The following is a 19,790-nucleotide window of genomic DNA, read 5'->3' on the forward strand; positions in this document are numbered from 1 at the left end:
TTCCCGGGCTGGAAACGTCCAGGGCCAGCGGCTCCCCCGCCCCTCCCTGGCACAGGCCTGACCTGAGCAGTGAGTCCCTGGGTGGAGGAGGCCTCCTCGGGGTGGCCTGCAGCCCACCAACCTGGGGTGCCCCCCAAGATCCCGGGAAGAGAGCGTTGCGGGGGTTGGTGCTGTGGGCAGGACAGGAGCGTGGGCACTGGGGGGAGGGGTGGGCATTGGGGGGCTGGGGAGTGGGAAGCACACACAAGGGGCAGCTATGGAAGGACAGAGGGCACCTGTGTCCAATGAGTCCCCAACTCGCAAGTATGCGGTGGCGGGCCGGAGACTTCTGTCTATTTTATTTGGTCTGTGTGGAGAGCTCCCGGGGTTCAAACTGGCGTCTGTGTGGAGTAAAGACCCCCAGCATCCTTTGGCTCTCGGGAAGCCCAGGGTCCACCCTGTGTTTTAAGCAAATATCTGATGGCAGACTGTGGGTTGACAAGAGCTGAGCGTGGAGCAGACGCCACCTTGGAAACTGGGCCGGGGGCCAGAGAGTCAGTGCGGGAGGTGGTGTGCTGGTCTTGCGTGCAGCCGACCGGGTTCGATCCCTGGCACCCCCTCTGGCCTACCAAGCCCTGCAAGGAGTGACCCCTGAGCACAGGCAGAGCCAGGAGTAAACCCTGAGCACCACCAGGTGTGGTCCCCAAACCCAAAACATCAATCAGCAGAAAGTAAGAAGGGGTCAGAGAGGCACCAGCGCAGCACACAGCCAGCCCCGTCTCGAGGGCGCCCAGGGCTGTCGCCGTGAACCTCCAGAGCCGCAGCTTGTGCTTTGAACCAAATCCCTGGTGGCCATGCAGCGTCCCAACCTAGATCCGCCAGGGCGTAGGGGTGCAGTCCCGACCCCCGACTCGGCCCCTGCACTCCTCTCACTGGCTCTTTCTCCTTCCATTCCAGGATCCAGACAGCGACCAGCCCTTGAACCGCCGAGGTAAGCTCCGTCCAGTTCCCTTGCCGGCCATCGGCCTCTGGGGCGTGGCCAATGACTGCGTGGATTCCCACGCCACCCTCTAGGACCAGCTGCCCTGTGGGGCATCCACCTGTCACTCATGGCCGATGGTTGGGGGCTGGAGCGGGGAGGGATTATTCACAAGCCTCTGGGGAAGCAGCCCTGAGAAACGGGAGCCCCGAGGGCCGTTACGGGCCTTCAGCCCCTCAGTGGGAGTGCCCACCAGGTGCGGGTGAAACGCTGGGCCACAGCATCAGCACAGACCCCTGCCCCCCACCCACGACCCTCCTGCCCACAGGTAAACGGGACTCAGGCATCTTTGTTCCAGAAGGGCTAGTCTGGCTGGAGGACAGGAGAAACCGAAGCCGGCAGCTTTCCTCCCTCCTCTCCTGCTTCCTTAAACCACGGGGGCCCCCTCCTGAGACCCTGGGGTCGGCAGGCCACTGAGCAGAGGAGAATTACGATGACGAGAGTCTATAAGGAAGTGGTCGGGCCCATGACTCTGACAAGTGTCAGGGTGACACGCCCATTAGGTCACCCAGGGTGTCAGCCCTGTTTGTGCTTGGGAGCTTAGGAGATCAGTAGACCAGGACACCCCCGAGACCCCCAGCCTCCGCCTTCTGAGGCTCTAACCCTCTGAACGCGGGGAGGGGGCTTCGAGGGGCGTGAGGCAGAGTCTGTTCGAAGTGACAAGTTTGTTGCGAAGAAAATACCAAAGCAGAGAAGGAGGAGAAGAAATGCTGGAAGATTCGGGTGGGGGCACATGGGGCAGTGCTCAGGGTCTGGGGGACCCTATGCTGTGCCCAGGGACCTGCCGTGGGTCAAGTGAGGGTCAAGTGCGTGCAAGGCAAGCGCCCTCCATCTCTCCAGCCCTGAAGGTTCCCTTTAAACTGGAGGTCGAGGAAGGCTTCCCCGAGACGGGGGAGGAGGAGCCTGGAGCAAGTGGGGTGTCCAGCCGCTGTCCCCGGCTCCTCTGCGTCCGCCCCACGGCCTTGCACTCCCTGGAGAAGTGCTCAGCCTCCTGCGGGGAGGAGATCGGGCCCGTGGAACTTATTTTTGCCCCTACCTGAGAATGTTCCTTTCCCAGCCATCCCACAGCCCCCCACGCCCCCCTGCAGCTGAAACCCTGCAGAGTGGAGCCAGCGGCTGGCACAGCCTCTGTGTCCATCGGTGCCCTCCCTGCCCACACCCCAGACACCGCATCCATCACCTCCTGGATGGAAGTTCCCTCTTGGTAAATTATTCACGGGGTCCTGTCTCTGCCCCACTCAGGCACTTTGCAGGGCCCCTTACAGCCCTCGGGATAAAAGCCAAACCCCGGGCACTTGGCTCCACTCTCCAGACCTGCCTTGCCTGCCCGCCCCCCCTCCCCCGCCTCAGCACTCGCTGTCCCCCCTTCCAGCCCGGGCACCCCCGGAGCTCCCAGTTCCCGGAGCCTCAGCCCGGCTGTCCGCCTCCTCCCGCCCCCTCCTCCGCCTCCAGAGGCCCCATTAAGTGCCTCGCTGCTGTCTCTGTTGTCACTCAGATCCATCATCTCCCACCTCGTCACCCTGTCCCCGTTTGCCTCTTCCCCCAAGCTGGAATCACCTTAGAGACAAGAACTTTCCTGGGATCCCTGGAGAAGCCTTCAGGATGCTTCATGCATGGGGACTGACTAAGCTCTGCCGAGCAGAACCCGGCCACGGCAGCGGCAAATGGCACACGGGGGGGGGGGGGGGCTAGGGGGGGAGTGTGGGGAAAGCAGGCGGGAGCCAGGCTCCTGCCCTTGCCAGGCAGACCGGAGGAACATTCTAGAACAGACTAAGTCAGAGGTGTGGGGGAGGCTCTGGGAGGGCACCTGCAGTAGTGGGTGAGCCCAGGGCTGAACAGAGGCTGGTGATGCCCAGCTTTGCCCTCAGAGTGTCCCAGACCATCCCCCTGGCAGGCCAGTGGCCTGCAGGCCTCAGGTGGGGGGGGACATCTCTGAGCGCTGACCACTGCTATTCCCTCCCCTCACAGGTGCCTCCCCACTGCACAAAGGCCGCAGCCCCCTGGAGGCTTTCAAAAAGGTGGGCGTCCCCATCATCGCGGCGCTGCTGAGCCTGGCGACCATCGTCATCGTGGCCGTCCTTAGTAAGTGGCCACCCGCCCCTCCCCCCTCCACCCCGCACTCCCCTCGCACCTCTGAGCACCCCCAGATCCACGTGAAGCTCCCTGCTTGCAAGGGAGCAGAGGCAGGTGAGCGCCACCCCCGCCCGGCCCCAGTGCCTTCCCCCAAGAGCACCCCACAGAGAGCTCAAACCCGGGGCCCTGCCCCCTGCTGCTGCACAGCCCTCAGCAGGGAACCTCTGCTCGGGAGCAGGGGCGCCAGCAGGACCTCCACCCCAGACCCCAGTTAGCTCAGAACTCATCACAGGACCCAAAGGGCACCAAGAAGTAAAGATGAGCATCTTCCTGCCTGCTCCCTCCTCACTGCTCCTGGCCAAGTCCCGACTACAGTGTCATGCACGGCTGGGGGGCGGGGGGGGCGCAGACTCGGCCCTGCATGGCCCCTGGCTGTTGTGCGACCCTGAGTGAGCCTCAGTCCCCTCATCTGCCGAGTGCCCAAGGACCAGAGAGAGAGCCTGCCTCGGGCTTCTGCCAAAGCAGGGTCGCTGTGCGGGGAACCAAGAGGGGAGCGAGGCCATGTGCCAGGAAGCCCGGCCCCTCGGGGGCTGGCGCGTGTGGGCATGGTGGCATCTCCAGCTGCCGCCTGTTGGGGACTCTCGGCTCATGCGTGCAAGCCCTCGGGTGCCAGCCGAGAGAGGAGCGGCTCTGGCTGAGCACCCCGCTTCCCTCTCGGCTGGAGAGTGCAGATGCCACACCAGCTGCACCCTGGGCCGGGTGAGACTCTGGACACCCCGAGATCACGGCCCACGACCTTGGCTCAGAGCCCTGGAGCGCCTTTGCTGGCGGGCGGGGCATGCCCTGCCATGACGGAAGGAGAAGGGCCGGGCCGGGTGTCAGGCCTCTCCCTACCCTCCTGGGCTGCAGGGAACCGTCCTCCAGCCTCTCGACCCTCAGAATCTGCAGGCAGCGTCCTGGCTTCCTCCCAGGCCGGGATGACCCTGCCTGCCTCTGGCTCTGGCCCACGATGCAGGGCCTGAAGCTCTAGTAAATACCCACCTACTGGGGGCTGGTGCCGCCGGGTCCCCTGGGGGCATGTGGAGGACAGCCAGGTGCTCTGCAGCCAGATGCCATGGCTCTGCCCGATAGGTGCCACGTGGTCAGGGGAGGCAGGGGCACACCTGAGCCCTCCGGACCTCACTGTCCCCATCAAGCCTCTGAGGAATTCAGGAGCCTCCACAAGTTGTACATGGTCGGTGGAGAGTTTTCACGCCTGGAACGTTCTGAGAGATGGGCCTCTTGAGGTCCAGTGCTGGGTCCAGTTCCGGTTCTGGTCAGTTGGGAGCTTCGGAGTGTCCTGCTGCCTAACTGGCCATAAAGCAGTTCTGTCGTCAAAGAGACCATATATCGCCGCTGAGACGTGTCCAGGGGGCGGTGCAGTGGCCAGGACGCTGGCCTCACAACACCCCTGGCTTTGATCCCTGAGAACAGGGACAGGAGCGAGCCCTGAGCACCACAGGCTGTGGCCCCCAAACAGAAACACAGAGAGTTTCTCTGCTTTGGTCAAGTGCCTCCCCGCATGAGATGAGGCGCCAAGTGTGGGCCGGTGGCAGCTGGTGAACCCCCACCAAGGGTGGGCAGGCAGGTGTGGCGCTGTTCCTCCTCATCCAGGGGCATCTGTCCCCAGGGTCACAGCTGGGTGGTACTGAGACGTTCCCTCCGGCGCGCAGTTCTTGGAGACCAAATCATCAGAAGATCAAACCTGCCAAGAGAACTGGTCACCAGGGCCGGGGCTGGACGCCCTGGTCTGTCCTTGTCCCCTGTATCACCACGGAGCATCAGGGCTGCCTCGGAAGCTGTGGGAAGCTCAGATTGAAGAGTGGAGCCACCATTTCTTTTCCGGGGACTGGAAGCACTTGAGTCTTCTCTTAGCTCGAACTTCCACTTTCATTGCTGCTTTTGCGTTGGCCCTGGAGAAGGGTCTCTCTGACATCACGGAAGGATTTCTGTTGGCACAGAGGCCCAAGAGGTGACACGGGGTTGAAGATGCATACTTGTGTGTGCCGACCGGGTCCAAACCCTGAGCACTGCCGGAAGAGACTGCCAGGCACAGAGCCCCTGAGCGTGACGGGGGACGGCCCCAAATGACAGCAGCAACAGCCCCTGCCGTGACGCCCTCCGTGAAGGGGGTCGATTAACAGTCACCAACTTCCTCTCCACCAGCACCGGGAACTTTGGGTTTTGGGGGTCACTTGAGGTTTCTCGGGCAGAAGGGAAGACTGCCCCGCTCGTAGGCTTGCAAACGAATCCTGGTCGTCCCCCAGTCTCCCGTCTGCATGTTCTACCCGGCCCACACTGGCTGTTGTTACCCTCCTCGGCTTCAAGACAGCCCCGTCTGGTGGGGTCACTGGAGGGCCACACGGGATACCAAATGGTCAAACCAATCATTCGTCCAACGAGGCGACATTGCCTAACAGCCAAAGTAACCGAGGAGAAAGTGTGGACACAGGTCAGAGCGCCTGGGTCTGGGTCCACACTGCGTGGTTCTGAGATGCGTCACGGCCACCAGCTCACCAAGCGTCCCCCCAGCCCTGCAAAGTTGGGGTCACCCTCCCAGCACACAGGAGGCCAGGGAGGCCGGGAAGGGAAGTAGGGGTGCCCTGGCCGGCATGCAGAGGACAGGCCCTGACACTGTCCTCACTCCCGGGGCTGGCGGAGGCCGTGGCTACATTTCCTGATTCCTTGGCTCTCTCCGGGTAAGGAGTTGATCTTAGGGCTGAACTGTCTGCTCCCGAGACAGACGGGGAAACTGAGGTTACCAGCTCCGAGGTGTAGTCTAGAGCTACACCTGCCTTCTCCCTGCCCAGCCCCTTCCCAGGGAAACCCCCCCAGGCTCGCCGTGACCCCCCAGGCGAGGCGCCTGACCCTCTCTGCCCCTTCTAGTCAAGGTGATTCTGGACAAGCACTACTTCCTCTGCCCGCCCTTGCGCTTCATCCCCCGGAGGCTGGTGTGTGACGGGCAGCGGGACTGCGCCTCGGGGGAGGACGAGCAGAGCTGCGTTGAGACCTTCCCCAGCGACAACAGTCCTTCTGTGGCAGCAGGTGGGTCCAGCTGGGGTCCCACCATCTGCCGCCGCTTTCCTAGGGAGGTTGGGGGCGAGGGTCTCATGCTGATGAGCCAGGGCCATGTGGTCTGGTGGCCTCGCCACAGCTTGGGGCGCTCACAGGGTGGACTCTGAGGGCGATGGACCAGATGACCTTGCCCTGAGCTGACCCCACTTCCTTCCCTCCCAGTCCGCCTCTCCAAGGACCACTCCACCCTGCAGGTGCTGGATGCCCCCACGGGCAACTGGGTCTCCGTCTGCTTCGACAACTTCACAGAAGCTCTGGCCAGGACAGCCTGTGGGCAGATGGGCTATGACAGGTACCCGCATCCCCTGAGAGCCCTCTCTTCCTGTAGCCAGCCTCTGCCTTCCTTAAAAATAGAGATCTTGGGGCCGGAGTCATAGCTCAGCAGAGAGGGCTTTTTGCCTTGCACGTGGCCATCCCGGGTTCGATCCCTGGCATCCCATATGGTCCCCTGAGCACCTCCAGGAGTAATTCCTGAGTGAGAGCCAGGAGCAACCCGTGAGCATCGCTGGGTGTAACCCAAAAAACAAAACAAAACCAAAAAATAGAGATCTTGGGGTTAGAAAAATAATACAGTGGGGAGGGGCACTCACCCCGCATGCTGTCAACTCAGGTTCAATCCCCAGCATCCCATATAGTCCCCCAAGTTCCATCAAGAGTGATCCCTGAGCACCGAACCAGGAGTAAGCCCCGAGAACCATCAGCATGGCCCCCGAGGCAAAAGTAAAGATCTGGGGCTAAAGTGCTAAGTACAGCAGGTAGGGTGCTTGCCCTGCACAGGGCCAACCTGGGTTCAATCCCCTTCGGCCCATTAGGTCTCCCAACTACTACCAGGAATAATTCCTGAGTGCAGACTAATCCCTGAGCATCACCGAGGGTAGCCCCAGACCCAACATAAATAAAATCAAGACCTTGCATGAATCTGCCCTGCGTCTCCGTGCTTACAACACAGAAGCGCTGTGAAGGTTCATTGACTGTTAATTGGGACATTAAAGAATGCCCGCCTCGCGGGGTGGTTCCCAGGCACCAGAGAGAGACACACACAGGCCCTGCACCCCAGCAGGGCCGCCTCCTCCGCTGTCCTGTCCTTCCCTTTCTCCCTCTTGGGTCTGCGAGAAGCCGGTCCCGTCCGGCACAGAATCTTATTTACCTCGCCCAAGTCCCAGAGGTTCCGTTTTCCTTGAAACAAACCTGAGCTCCTGGGGGCCCACCGACAACCCCGGCTCTCCGCACATGTTCAAAGGCAGTTCCAAATCTTTAGCGGATGCGAAAGTATATAATTATAATAAGGCTCATTAGCATCCCATAGTTATATTCGTCTGATCTTGGCAAAACTCAAAAAAAAAAAAAGGTAGTTATTATTCTATCTATTTTCTGATTAGGTTCAGGGGAGGTAAGTCACCGGGGAGGGAGAGGGCTGGAAGGTGCCAAATTCCCGCCCGCCCCCCCCCACCCATTCCCGGAATTCGGAAGCTGGTGTCTCAAGTTTGGGGCCACCTTCCCTTCTCCTGGGGGCTTCATCATTATCAAGGTCAAGGTAAGGTCAGAAACCAAAAGCAGAGGGTGGGGGACAGTCCCTGCATTCAGTGGCGGTGGGGTGTCATCTACCTGTAAGACCCCAGCTGTCTCCAGATTCTCAGAAACTGAGCCAGGGACAGGTGGGAAGAGAGAAATACGTGACAGACGTCTTCAGTCCATCTCAGAATGCTTCAGCTGATCCTTCAAGCCGCCTCTAGGGCCCGGTTCAGTCACTGCCTGCAGCTCTGATCAGCCCCTCTGCAACGCCCCCCCCCACCCCCGCCTCCAGCCTCCCCGGGGTGCCTCACTCAGCGCCCTCTCTCAGAGGACACCCCAAAACCGTCATTCTGGACGAGGGCCAAGGAGGCTTGCCCTTCCCACCGCCCAGCAGGCAGCCCCGCCCAGCGCCTCCCTACAGCTGCCTCCCCCACCCCCACCCCTGCAGCCGCCAACTGCCAACTGCAATGTCAGCTGGATGTACCGAGCCCCACGGCTGCGGCTCGGTTATGAAACCAGCTGTCTCCCGGGCTTCCTGAGGTAATCAGCTCCTGGCACCGTGTCCTGCCCGCGCTCACGGAGGCCACCAACCCACCTGGCTCGGCAGCCCTGCGAGATCCAAGGGGGTCAGAATTGTTCGGCAGGATGGAGTTGGTGGGCAGAGGTTCCCCGGGGACGGGGACTGCACACTTGTCCCCCCGCCGTGTCTCGGTACTCTCCACCCTCTCCTTCCTCCCACAGAACTATAGACGACTCAAGGTGGGGGGCGTCCAGAAAACACCCTCTTAGGGGAAACTGAGGCCAACACTCCCGCAGGAGGGATGTGACCCACCAGGGTTACACGTCACGCAGGTGGCACAACCAAGACAAGCACCTCTGTCTTGAACATCAATGCAAAACCCAGGATCCCCAGAGCCTTGGGTGGATCTGAGCCCTGATTCAGAGCTCATACTTGCACAACTGGATGGGGAAGGATGGGAGAAGTAAGGAAAGGGGGAGGCCCGTTCAGTAAAGAAACCATCAGAGGGAGACTAATCAGGGAAGCCTTCCTGAAGGAGGAAGACTTAACCTCAAGATTTGAAAGAAGATCAATGTGGATTAGCAGGAGAGCAAGAGCGAGGGAGGGCCAAAAAAGAAAAACTATTTATATGTACTCAGGTAAAGATCACCCCCATCATCCTCTCCACTGGGGGGTGCTGAGTGCCAGCCTCCACCCCACACCCCTGTGCGTGCACACACACACACACACACACACACTCTTCCCAGCTTAAGCAAGATGCTGTGTTTGGATCAAGCCAGAGGAAGGAGAAGTTCTCCAGGTCCCTTGGCCAACTTGTTCACTCCTCTGTGAGCTGGCAGAGCGTGTGGAACACCTGAGCTCCGAAGAGAGCTGGACTGGCCATCTCTGACCCATAGTTCTTCCGAGCTCTGAGTTCTGGTCCAGGCTCCCTGCAAGGCCAGTGGACACTGGGGCTGGCCCCTGCCATGCCAAGGTCCCTTGTCAGAGATCAAAGCAGCTGCCACCTTCCCTAACCAAGACCACGCCCCCCCCCCCCCCGCCCGGCCAGGTCTCAAGGACTCCCCTGCCCTCCCTCCCAGGGAAGGGGCCTACTCTCCCCACCACCCCTCAATCACCCACTCCCTCATTCTGGATTTGAACAGCAAACCCACCTTCCGAGCCGTGCAGATTGGCCCCGACCAGGATCTGGATGTCGTGAGCGTCACAGGGGACCACGGGGAACTGCAGGTGGGAAATTCCAGCGGGTGAGTAAAACGTCCCCTGCTAAACCACGAAGGACTGCCAGGTGGGGAGGTAGATGGGGGGAAGAAAGAGGGACATGAGCCAGGCCCCCCGCCCCCCTGGGAAGCAGCTCCTTAGATCCCCACACCGGAGGAACACATTTCAGGGAGATATGGGCTCTGGACCCCTTGTTTTGGAAGTTGGGGGCACACCCTGCAGTGCTCAGAGGTTACTCCTGGCTTTTTGCACTCAGGAATCACTCCTGGTGGGCTTGGGGGGCCCATATGGAGTGCTGGGGATTGAACCCGGGTCGTCTATGTGCAAGGCAAGCACCCAACCCGCTGTGCTATGGCTCTGGCCCCATGACCCTTTTATTAAACATAAAAAAAAAGTGCACTTCTGCTTGGGCTAGCAATGCTGGTGGCCACTGGGGCTACACATGCCCACAGTGCTGGCCAGTGGGGAGATGGGTACACTGGGGATCAGAGTTGGAGCCTGGTGATGCCCCTTGGGCCGTCTCTCCAGCCCCCACCTTTGTAATGCAGTGGACAGCCAGACAGAAGTGCCGGCCATGCTTTGGTGGCCTGATCGTCCGCCAAAGAGTCAAAGCAACTTTTCCCCTGACTGCCTGGTCAGCCCGAGCAGGCCCAGTGGGCAAGATTCTGAAGGGCCCAGGTCAGTGTCAGGGTGTCCGCAGTCCTGGCCCATGGGGAAGGGACTTACAGCCTTTGGTTTTGTTGTTGCTTGTTTTATTTTGGGCCACACCAGGTGGTGCAAAGGGTGGGCACAGGGACCGTTCCTGGTAGTGCTCAGGGGACCACCTGGAGTGCTGGGTCTGGAACCCGGGTCAGCTACATGCTGGGCAAAGGCCCTCCCCACTGTGCTATCACCAAGGCCTTTGTTGGCGCCCCCTCCCTGCCTTAGAGCTAAGAGAGCGTTGGCTTCTCAGCACGTGGGGTGCTCACTGCATCCAGAGTGGCCCCCTTAAAGGACAGGGTGGGAGCAGAAAGAGGGCTGGCCTGGGATCTCAGCAAAACCCCCTTCCTCCTCCGCTGGGCAATCCCTCTGGGCAACAGGCCCTGTCCAGGCTCTGCCGAGCACCTGGTCTGGATTGCCGTGGGCAAGGCCCTGCATACAGCAGGCGCCTAATTGTGGAGTGTCGCAAGCAACGGAACTAAGTCCGGTCGAGCTGAGTGCCAGCGCCCTTTCTGGACTGGCCCTGCTTGGCTCGGCACCTCCAGCTGTCCCTGGGCTCGGGAGGGGCCTTGAATCAGTAGCGGCAGGAGTCAGGGGTCCCTGCCTACCCCACCCCCCACCCCCACGGGAGCAGCAGAAACTGCAGTCACCGTCTTCTTTCCAGACCCTGCATCTCGGGCTCCCTGGTGTCCCTGCAGTGCCTGGGTGAGTACCCCATCTCCTACCCACAGTGGGTCCCATCATGGATAGGAACTGGGGCTGGCAGACCCTCAGCTCCAGGGTCACGTGGGGGACTGTGTCTGGTGCTGGGACCCTCTGGGGGGAGGGGCGGGGGGGGCGGAAGTGAGTTGCCCAGCCCCGCACACCAGGAACCAGCCCTGGAATCTTGTCCCCCAGAGGTTGAAAGGGGAAGGCCTCAGAGCAAGGACTTTCCAGTGGGAAAATCCAGTTTCTGGAACCTTCTTCCCTCTTCCCAGGCAGCTCGTGGGCGTCTGTTTACTGTTACTCAGTGGGAGCGGCTGGGCAGGGCTCTTGCCTTTGTGCGAGGCGGGCTGGGGTGCGGGCTGGGTTGCCGGGCGCGCCCGTGGAGGCCTTGGGGGGACAGGCCAGTGTCCCCTGGCCCCAGGGACTGTTTCACAATGGTCCTCGCTGCCCTCCAGGTCCCCTCACAGGACTCTCCTGGGACAGGTGTGGGGTCCCCGGGAGAGGCTGACCCCGCGCTTTCCCTCCTTCCTACCCACGCCAGCCTGTGGGGAGAGTCTGAAGGCCCCCCGCGTGGTGGGCGGGGAGAAGGCCTCGGTGGACTCTTGGCCCTGGCAGGTCAGCATTCAGTACGACAAGCAACACATCTGCGGAGGGAGCGTCCTGGACCCCCACTGGATCCTCACGGCCGCCCACTGCTTTCGGTGAGGCCCCAGGGTCCCTCTCTAACCTCCACTGTCCTCCTGCCGGGTGAGGTGGCCCCGGAGAGATTCTGGACTTCATGTCCCGAGGGAGGCCCTGGGGGCCTGCAGAGGGTGCTGGCACCAAGCCAGCCCACACCCATGTCCTTGGCACCAATCTTTAGGAAGTGGTTCTGGGGTCACGTGTCACAGCTGTTCCTCATGATGTCCAGAAACTCATAAAAATACTCTAGATTCCTCTAGCATTGGCTAATAAGAGAGAGCCCAGCCCTGAGTCTGGGAACGCCCTCTCTGGGCCTCGTCCCTCACTCATTCCTCACCCAATATCTTTTATTTGTCAGACGTCTGTTCTAATTGGGGGGGTGAGAGGAGGTGAGGGGGGCAGGGGGGTGGAAATCCCCTCCCAGCAATTTCCAGCCAGCCAGGCCAGTGGTTCAATGACCACAGATGACCCCGGCCACCCCAGCGGTACTGGGGGCCCTCTAGGACTGCACCCAGCAATGCTCGGTGGTTCGTATGTGGTGCTGGGGCTCAAACCAGGCTCAGCCGCAGGCAAGGCACGTGCCTTAACACCTGTACTTGCTCTCCGGCCTCCACACAACATCTGCACTTCAAGCATTCAGCATCTTCCCTCATTCCCCGGCATTAGAGAGGGGGCCCCCTCAGCTGCCCGGCTCAGGAGGCCCAGCCACCCCCCGAGAGGAGCTCAGGCGAGCCCGTGATGCCTAATCTTTTCTGGGAATCTGACAAAAAGGCAATAAATCCTTTCCTGGAAAACCTCCGTGCACGCAGAGCTGTGCCCAGCATCGGGAGAAAAAAAGACAGGACACACGCAAGGGGACGCGGATGGGTGGACGGGAGAAAGGCAGCAGCGAGCAGCAGAGGGTGCAGTGTGGGCAGCCGGGCACAGAGTGGGGTCCCCGAGCCCGGAGCTGGGCGGTCTACGAGGGCAGGTTGCACGGGAGCAAAACGGAGCACATTGTCTTTGAGACCTTGGCTCGTGGCCCCCCGCCCCGCCCCTACCTGCATCATCTACCAGGGCAGGGACACCCAGGCCCTCCCGATCCCCAGGCTCTGGAGGGCCCCGCTGGCCCTGGCCAGCTCTGCCCGCACTTGGCTGAACGCCACTGCCTGTGCCTCCAGGAAGCATCTCGATGTGTCCAACTGGAGGGTGCGGGCCGGCTCGGACCAGCTGGGTAACTTTCCCTCCCTGCCGGTGGCCAAGATCCTCGTCATCCCGCACAACTCCACGTACCCCAAAGAAAAGGACATTGCCCTGGTGAAGCTGCAGGCCCCCCTCATCTTCTCAGGTGAGCTGCGGGGCTCTGGGACTTGGTTCCCAGCGGAGAGAGGGGCTAAGCTAAGCATAGTAGAGGCCAAGCGGTCGGCCCGGACCGCCCCTCAGCCCGGTCTGAAGTTCTCCTGAGTTGTGTCTTTTTTCCGGCTAGTTTGGCTTTTGTTATTGCTTGTGTGCCACCCCCAGCAGTGCTCAGGGATTACTCCTGGCTCTGTGCTCAGCAATTGCTCCTGGCAGTGCCTGCGGGGACCATAGGGGATGCCGGGGATTGAACCCGTGACGGCCGCCAACGCCCTCCTCTCTGTCTTATGGTGCTGGCCCCACTGTTGGGAAACATTTTTGTACTAGAACTCTCCCCCACTTTTCTTTTTTGTTTTTGGTTTTGTTTTCATTCTGAATCACACCCAGCAATTAAGCCTGGCTCTGTGCTCAGGAAGGACTCCTGGCGGTGCTCTGGGAACCATATGGGATGCTGAGGATTAAACTCAAACCCAGGTCAGCCGCGTGCAAGGCAAACGCCTTCCCCGCTGAACTATTGCTCTGGCCCATTAGCTCTTTTCTTGAGGCACATAAGTATATTAAATATCTGTATGGTGGTTTTTTTTATTTTAAGATTTTTAAAATTTTACTCACTGCAAACTTGACCACAGAAGTCTTTTCTTTCTTTCTGTGTGTGCGCGCATGTATGTGTGTGATCTTGATTTGGAGGCAATTCTTGTGGTGCTGGGGAACAAACCAGGGCCCTGGGGTGTGTATGACAGTGCCTTCTGGCCCTTTGAGCCATTTCCCACCCAGACCTCTTTGCTTGTGGCATTCCTCTCACTCTCCCAGGCCAGGTGTGTGTCAATCACCCCGGGCTCTCCCAGATTTCCGATCCTTATTCCCCTCTGTCCTGACAGGCACAGTCAGGCCCATCTGCCTGCCTTTCTTTGACGAGGAGCTCAGCCCCGGCACCCCGCTCTGGGTCATCGGATGGGGCTTTACAGAGCAAGATGGAGGTAAGACCTGAGTTTGGGACAGAAGGCCAAGGGAGGGAGAAGGACCATTCACCAGAAAAGCTCCATCCTGAAGGTCCAAGCACCAAAGTGGCTGGGGCTAACAGGCAAGAATGAGCTTTTGAAGATGTTTCCCACCTCCCAGGGAAGATGTCTGATTCGCTACTACAGGCATCAGTCAAGGTGATTGACAGCACGCGGTGTAATGCCGAAGATGCATACCAGGGGGAAGTTACTGAGAAGATGCTGTGTGCGGGCATCCTGGAGGGCGGCGTGGACACCTGCCAGGTGGGACCCGCGAGGATCCTGAGAGAATTCTGTGGCTAGAGGTGCTGTATGCAGAGAGGGGTGAAAAAGGCCTGAGGCTGGATGTCCCATCCAGAGAATGCCTCTGGTTACCACGCATTGTGTGTAAGGAAGAAAGGAGAGGGAGGATTCTCTAGTCAGATAACGATATAAGAAAGGATGTGTGTGTGCACAGGGGTGAGGGAGCGGATGGATGGTTGGATTGGATGGATGATGAATGGATGAGGGTTGGTGAGTGGATGATGGGAGAGTGGATTGATGGACGGATGGATGGGTGGATGAGGAGTGGATGAGTGGATGGATGGATGAAGGGTGGGTGGATGGATGGATTCGTTGGTGGATAGTTGGATGGGTGGATGGGTTGGTAGATCAATGGTTGGATGGATGGAAGGATGAATGGATGGATGGATGGATGGATGGATGGATGGATGGATGGATGGAAGAAAGGATAAATAGGTGAATGCAGGGGCTGGAGCAATAGCACAGTGGGTAGGGTGTTTGCCTTGTACGAGGCTGACCCAGGTTCGAATCCCAGCATCCCATAAGGTCCCCTGAGCACCGCCAGGAGTAATTCCTGAGTGCAGAGGCAGGAGTAACACTTGTGCACTGCCGGGTGTGACCCAAAAAGGAAAAAAAAAATAGAAAAATGCATGCATGGAGGCAAGCAGAAAGATTCCAAATGTGTATTTTCCATACAAAGATGGCATCACCCTTCCTACCCTCGATCCCCTCATCTTCAGGAGTGAGGGTCCCCGGAGAACAGGAACCCTGGCAGGATCTGTTTTCCCTGGAACCATCCTCAAGCAGCTGAACCAAAAGCCACCTCAAGCTAGATGGGGCCTGCAGTGATGTCCCCTCAGCCCCTCTCATCCATGCTCACTCCCCCCTACATCTCAGAGGATCTCCTGAGCCATTTTCATTCAAGCCTCTGGCCCTGCCGCCCCCTTTCTGAGTCATTAAGTCCCAGAGCTTGGGAGCCGTCTCCTGGATGCCAGCTCTGTGCTGGGCTTTGAGACGTGTCTCCAGGGAACTTCGAGGCATCCAGAAGGTTGGAGCGTAGGGTGTGCACTCCAGTTAGTCTGAGAGTCATGGAGGAAGCCTAGGGGCTGTCGGATCTGGTTAGAAAGACACCCAGGTAAGGACTTTCCACCACCTGCTGTTTCCCGGGTCTCTCGTATGGCATCTTACGGCCTGTGGCGTTTGTCTCTGTCTGTCTCTGCCTCTGTCTCTCTCCCACTCCCCCTTTCCGTCTGCACCTGAGCTCCCTGAGGGCAGGCTCTGGTGCTTGTGTTTGACTGAAGCACAGATGTGTAGAACAACCTCTGGCCGTTCTTAGCTCTGCAAGAAACTCCAGCTTAGACCCTGACGCTCCCTCCATGCCTTGCTCCAGACTCCCATTCCCACCTGTGGTCCCAGATCGCTATCAGGAGGCTCTGCCCTCAGCCTCCTCCCCCCAGAGAGAAGGGCATCTCCCACGAGGACGGGCCTTCCCAGCAGGGATGGGGAATCACCCAGGGGTGGGGAGAAGCCCACCCCCTAACCCCCTCTGTCCCCCCAGTAACCCCTGCTCTGTCCTTCCTCAGGGAGACAGCGGGGGCCCCCTGATGTACCACTCTGAGCAGTGGCAGGTGGTGGGCATCGTGAGCTGGGGCCACGGCTGTGGGGGCCCGAGCACCCCTGGAGTGTACACCAAGGTCACGGCGTATCTCGACTGGATCTACAGCGCCCGGAAGGTGAGCAGCCGCCAGTCGGCTGGAAGATAGCCGGCGGAGGAGCATATTCCTAGCATATTCCCTGGGCTTGACCCCCCTGGTCCCTCTCAGCACCCCCTAAACACACAGCACTAACCAGTGTAGCCAGTGACACCCAGCACAGCCACAGGGGGTCCATAGAAAGAATGAAAGCGTGAAAACTCCTAAGATCAGAGGCCCAACAAATACTCTGGACAAATAGCCGCTGCTGGTCATTTCTCTATTTTTTGGCCCAGCACAGTGAGGCGATCAGACACTGTTCGGGGAATAGACTGAGAGGAAGGGGCTGGGTGGGCCCCTGAGTCTTCCCCAAGGCCGGGAGGAGCAAAGAGCAGGAAGTAGGAAGATGCGGGTTTTCCCAACCCCACAGGCCTCGACTTACCCTGCCCTCTGTCTCTTCTAGTCTGTGCCATGATGCCGCACTGGACACAGCGTCCCCCTGCCCAGGCCACCTGGGGACAGACCCTCCCCTCGAATCACCCACAGACCAAGGGCCACTGTGGCCCCATTCTGCCCACAGCCTCAGGATTACGTAGCGTGACAAAAGACTCCTGGAAGAGACCCCCCCAGCCCATGGGCACCCTAGAACAAGGGTACGGCCTGGCCTCGCCACCCCCAGCTGAAGTGCCACGAGGTAGAAGACACACAGCCCCCCTGAACCAGGAAGCCCTCCGTCGGGGGACTCGAAAACGCGGCTAAGCCAAGAAGGACTTTGGCCTTAGCTGGGTCAAAGGAGACTCTCGGTTGAGGCACACAGGGCAGGCCCGGAGGGAGGATCTGTGCCACTGTCCCCTCCTCCCCCCAGCCCCGGCCTGACTGAGTGCAAACCCAGTGGAACTGGGGCTGTGTGTCCACCCGCTACTGTGGACAGTAGCCACGGCTATTAAACAGGTGTCATGTCTGACCCGGGCTGACTGTGTGCTTAGAGCCAAGGAGGGTCTGGGGAGAGATATCAAGGGGCCGGAGTGCACGGACTTCACGCAGGAGCCCCTTGAGCACTGCTCAGAGCAGCTCCCGAGCACCCCAGATTGTGGCCCCCTGCAAAACCCAGAAAGAAAAAGAAAGAGCAGAGCTAGGGGGAAGTGGACCCCATCTGAGCCCATAGACTGGCCAAGTAGTGGCAGAGGGGAAAGGAGACACGGAGATCAGAGCTGAGAAGCAGGGCAACAGCGAGCAATGGACTGGGGTGTGGGGGGCGGGGAGCAAGCCCCCTTCCCTTTCCCTCTGCCAGTGAAAGCAGCTGAGATTCCCCACCACCACACAGGCACCCCAGCCAGCCACCTGCAGAGGGTGTGCACGTGACACTCTGGCACCCCAGGTGGCGGAAACAGGTATTGCATCTCGGAGTCACTTCCTGAGCTTTGGAGGGGACGGCTGTCATTCCTGGTTTATGTTTTGATACTACAGAATACTACAGAATTCCAGGGGCTTAGCTTCGTTCTTCCCTGTGTAGGCAGGACACAAAACCACCCCTTGATTTTCCTGGTGGGTCAGCAGCTTTCTGGTACCATCCCCTCCCCATCCCCACCTCACAAAAGACGCCTCTGCCCGTTGTTTATTCATTAAGCTCCGGACATAGATGTATCACCTGCTGGTAGAGGTGATATTGTTGCTCTGGGAAGAGAAACATTTGCTTCTGGGGGCCAGAGAGACAGTACAGTGGGCAGGGCACTTCCCTTGCATGCAGTGACCAGGGTTTGATCACCAGCATCCCGTACGGTCTCCTCCAAACCGTACCAGTAGTGATTCCTGAGTGCAGAGATAGTAAGATGAGTGCAGGAAGCCCTGAGCACCGCCGAGTGTGGCCCAGGAACGAACAAAAATAAATAGAAAAACAAATATTTGCCTCTGCCTCACCTCCCAAAGTGTGACCCTCCAGAAAACTCCGCAAGTCCTGCAGCCTGTCCAGTGTCTGTCCCCCACTAGCTCCCCCTGTCCCCAGCCTCCCCGTGGGGGTGCCCATGGATGGAAGGAGGGGAGGTCTGCTTCCAGGCCTGACCCAGGACACTAACTCCCGGCCCCCAGCCACCTAGGGATAGTTCCAAGGACCGAGGGAGAGGACAGAGCCACAGAGAAGATTCTAGACCACTGCAGAGTGACCTCCTGGAGAGGTCAGGGAGCAGCAGAGTGGAATAGCATTCAAAGGGTCTGTTTCAGGGGCTGCAGCGAGAGCACAGCGGGGAGGGCGTTTGCCTTGCACATGGCAGACCCGGGTTCGATCCCTGGCATCCCATATGGTCCCCTGAGCACCGCCAGGAGTAATTCCTGAGTGCAGAGCCAGGACTAACCCCTGAGCATCGCCGGACGTGACCCAAAAAAGCCAAAACAAACAAACAAACAGAGTCTGTTTTAGGGTCTAGACACAGACCTCAGTGGTGGGTTCTGCTTTATGGGCATGAGGTCCTGGGTCTGACCCCCAGCACCTGAAAACCAGTTATCCTGACCCTGTTTCAGCCCAGTCTCTAGAGTTAGGCCCATCCGTGGCCCCTCTCGGGGACACCAGCAGCACACAGAGCGCGGTCAGAGCAGATGGCGTTCCCTGGCGTTTCTCAGATGAGTACCTGCCAAGGCACTCAGCCGTACCGGCCACATTGCAGAGTCACGAAGGCGGGTTGGTCACCACTTTCATGGGTTGGGGAGGCACTTTGCGGGGAGTCCCAAATCATAACCAAACTCTGCAGTACAGGGGGGCCCTAGCAATGACTCTCCTGGCGATTCTCAGAGCTTACTCCTGGCTCTGCACTCAGGAATCACTCCTAGAGGGCTCAGGGGACCAGGTGGGATGCCGGGGCTCAAACCCGGGTTGGCCACATGCGCGGCAAGCTTCCTACCTGCCGTAGCCTCGCTCTGGCCCCTCAGTGACCCCCATCCTAAGGGGCACCTTACCAGCTACTCCAGGGAAGACATTCAGCCAGACTGCCTTGCCCCCTGCGAATGAGCCCCCTCAGCAAGCAGCCCTCAGGCCCCAGACAGACTCAGTGAAGACGGGGGTCCTGGCGGCAGCTGGCGAGCACTAGCCCAGTGGACCCGACAGGAACACCCCAAACAGTTTCTATTAAACATAGTGTTTATTTCATCCAAGGCAAAGCTAAGTAAAAGTCTACAATGCAAAAAGGATCATAAAGGCAAGACCGCCCATCGCGTCCATTCTGTGCTTAAACCCAAGGCCGGGTTGGGCTGCGCCCACTGCGCCTCCCAGAGGCGCCCACGCTGAGTCGCTCTGATCCGAGGCCCCCCAAGGCCCCTGAATGGCATCATTTTGATCTAGAGTTCTATAGGAAAGTTGATTATGAGTATTGTCATCCCAGCCAGAGGAGAAACCATGCATAAGATAGTCAAAAGCAAAGGGTCTCAGGTGGGGAGGTGGGGGTGGGCGGGAGGAGGCGGGCGGGGGACTCCGACCTGGGACAACAGGAAGTGAAGCAGCTGTAAGGGTCTCCCCAGCCGTCCTGTCCTGCCCCCCACTCTGGTGCCAGTGACCCGAGATGGAGTCATGGAGCCCCGAGCCATGCGGCTTCTCCCCTTGGTCTCTCGTCCCTTCTCAGCCTCCCGGTCCCTCGGAAGGTCCAGGCCGGCAAGACTGGCCCCTGAGACAGGCACCCGCAGCCACTCCCCGTGCCTCCCCGCACTCCCACACGGGCCCTCTCCCACACCCCCCTGCATGACCCGCTCAGCCCGCTCGGGGAGAAACCCTGAGAGACCCCGGACCTGGTTTCTTCCAAGGAAAGCGGGGACAGACTGGCCTCCTGCTCCTGGGTTTCGTGGGTCGGCATAGCGGCCTGCACCTGGGGATCCCAAGGCCTCTCGCCCCAGGGGGCAGGACGGTGCTCAGCTGCGGGGACCAAGATGAACTCCTAGCCCCCCACCCTTGAGAAAGGCCCATC

At 59.8% G+C, this 19,790-nt stretch overlaps 1 protein-coding gene across 1 annotated transcript; it reads left to right on the forward strand.

Annotated features, from left to right (window-relative positions):
• The first annotated feature begins 256 nt into the window (after window positions 1–256).
• Window positions 257–17,074, forward strand: TMPRSS4 (transmembrane serine protease 4). The gene is made up of 13 exons (XM_004605071.2): window positions 257–310; window positions 937–970; window positions 2,987–3,100; window positions 6,017–6,175; window positions 6,368–6,497; window positions 9,380–9,481; window positions 10,819–10,859; window positions 11,401–11,560; window positions 12,701–12,867; window positions 13,754–13,852; window positions 13,995–14,137; window positions 15,739–15,888; window positions 16,310–17,074. The coding sequence occupies exons 1-13, from the start codon at window positions 257–259 to the stop codon at window positions 16,319–16,321; spliced, it is 1,365 nt and encodes a 454-aa protein (XP_004605128.2). The 3' UTR covers window positions 16,322–17,074.
• Window positions 17,075–19,790: the final 2,716 nt, after the last annotated feature.

This window comes from Sorex araneus, chromosome 3 (assembly GCF_027595985.1).
Source record: "Sorex araneus isolate mSorAra2 chromosome 3, mSorAra2.pri, whole genome shotgun sequence".
NCBI classification, from domain to species: Eukaryota; Metazoa; Chordata; class Mammalia; order Eulipotyphla; family Soricidae; genus Sorex; species Sorex araneus.

Excerpts from the sequence above, each read along its gene's own strand:
- TMPRSS4 (XM_004605071.2), top strand. The coding sequence starts at position 257 with ATGGAAGGACAGAGGGCACCTGTGTCCAATGAGTCCCCAACTCGCAAG. Across the intron at positions 6,176-6,367 it reads CAGTCCTTCTGTGGCAGCAG|TCCGCCTCTCCAAGGACCAC; the intron begins GTGGGTCCAGCT and ends CTTCCCTCCCAG. Across the intron at positions 9,482-10,818 it reads CAGGTGGGAAATTCCAGCGG|ACCCTGCATCTCGGGCTCCC; the intron begins GTGAGTAAAACG and ends TCTTCTTTCCAG.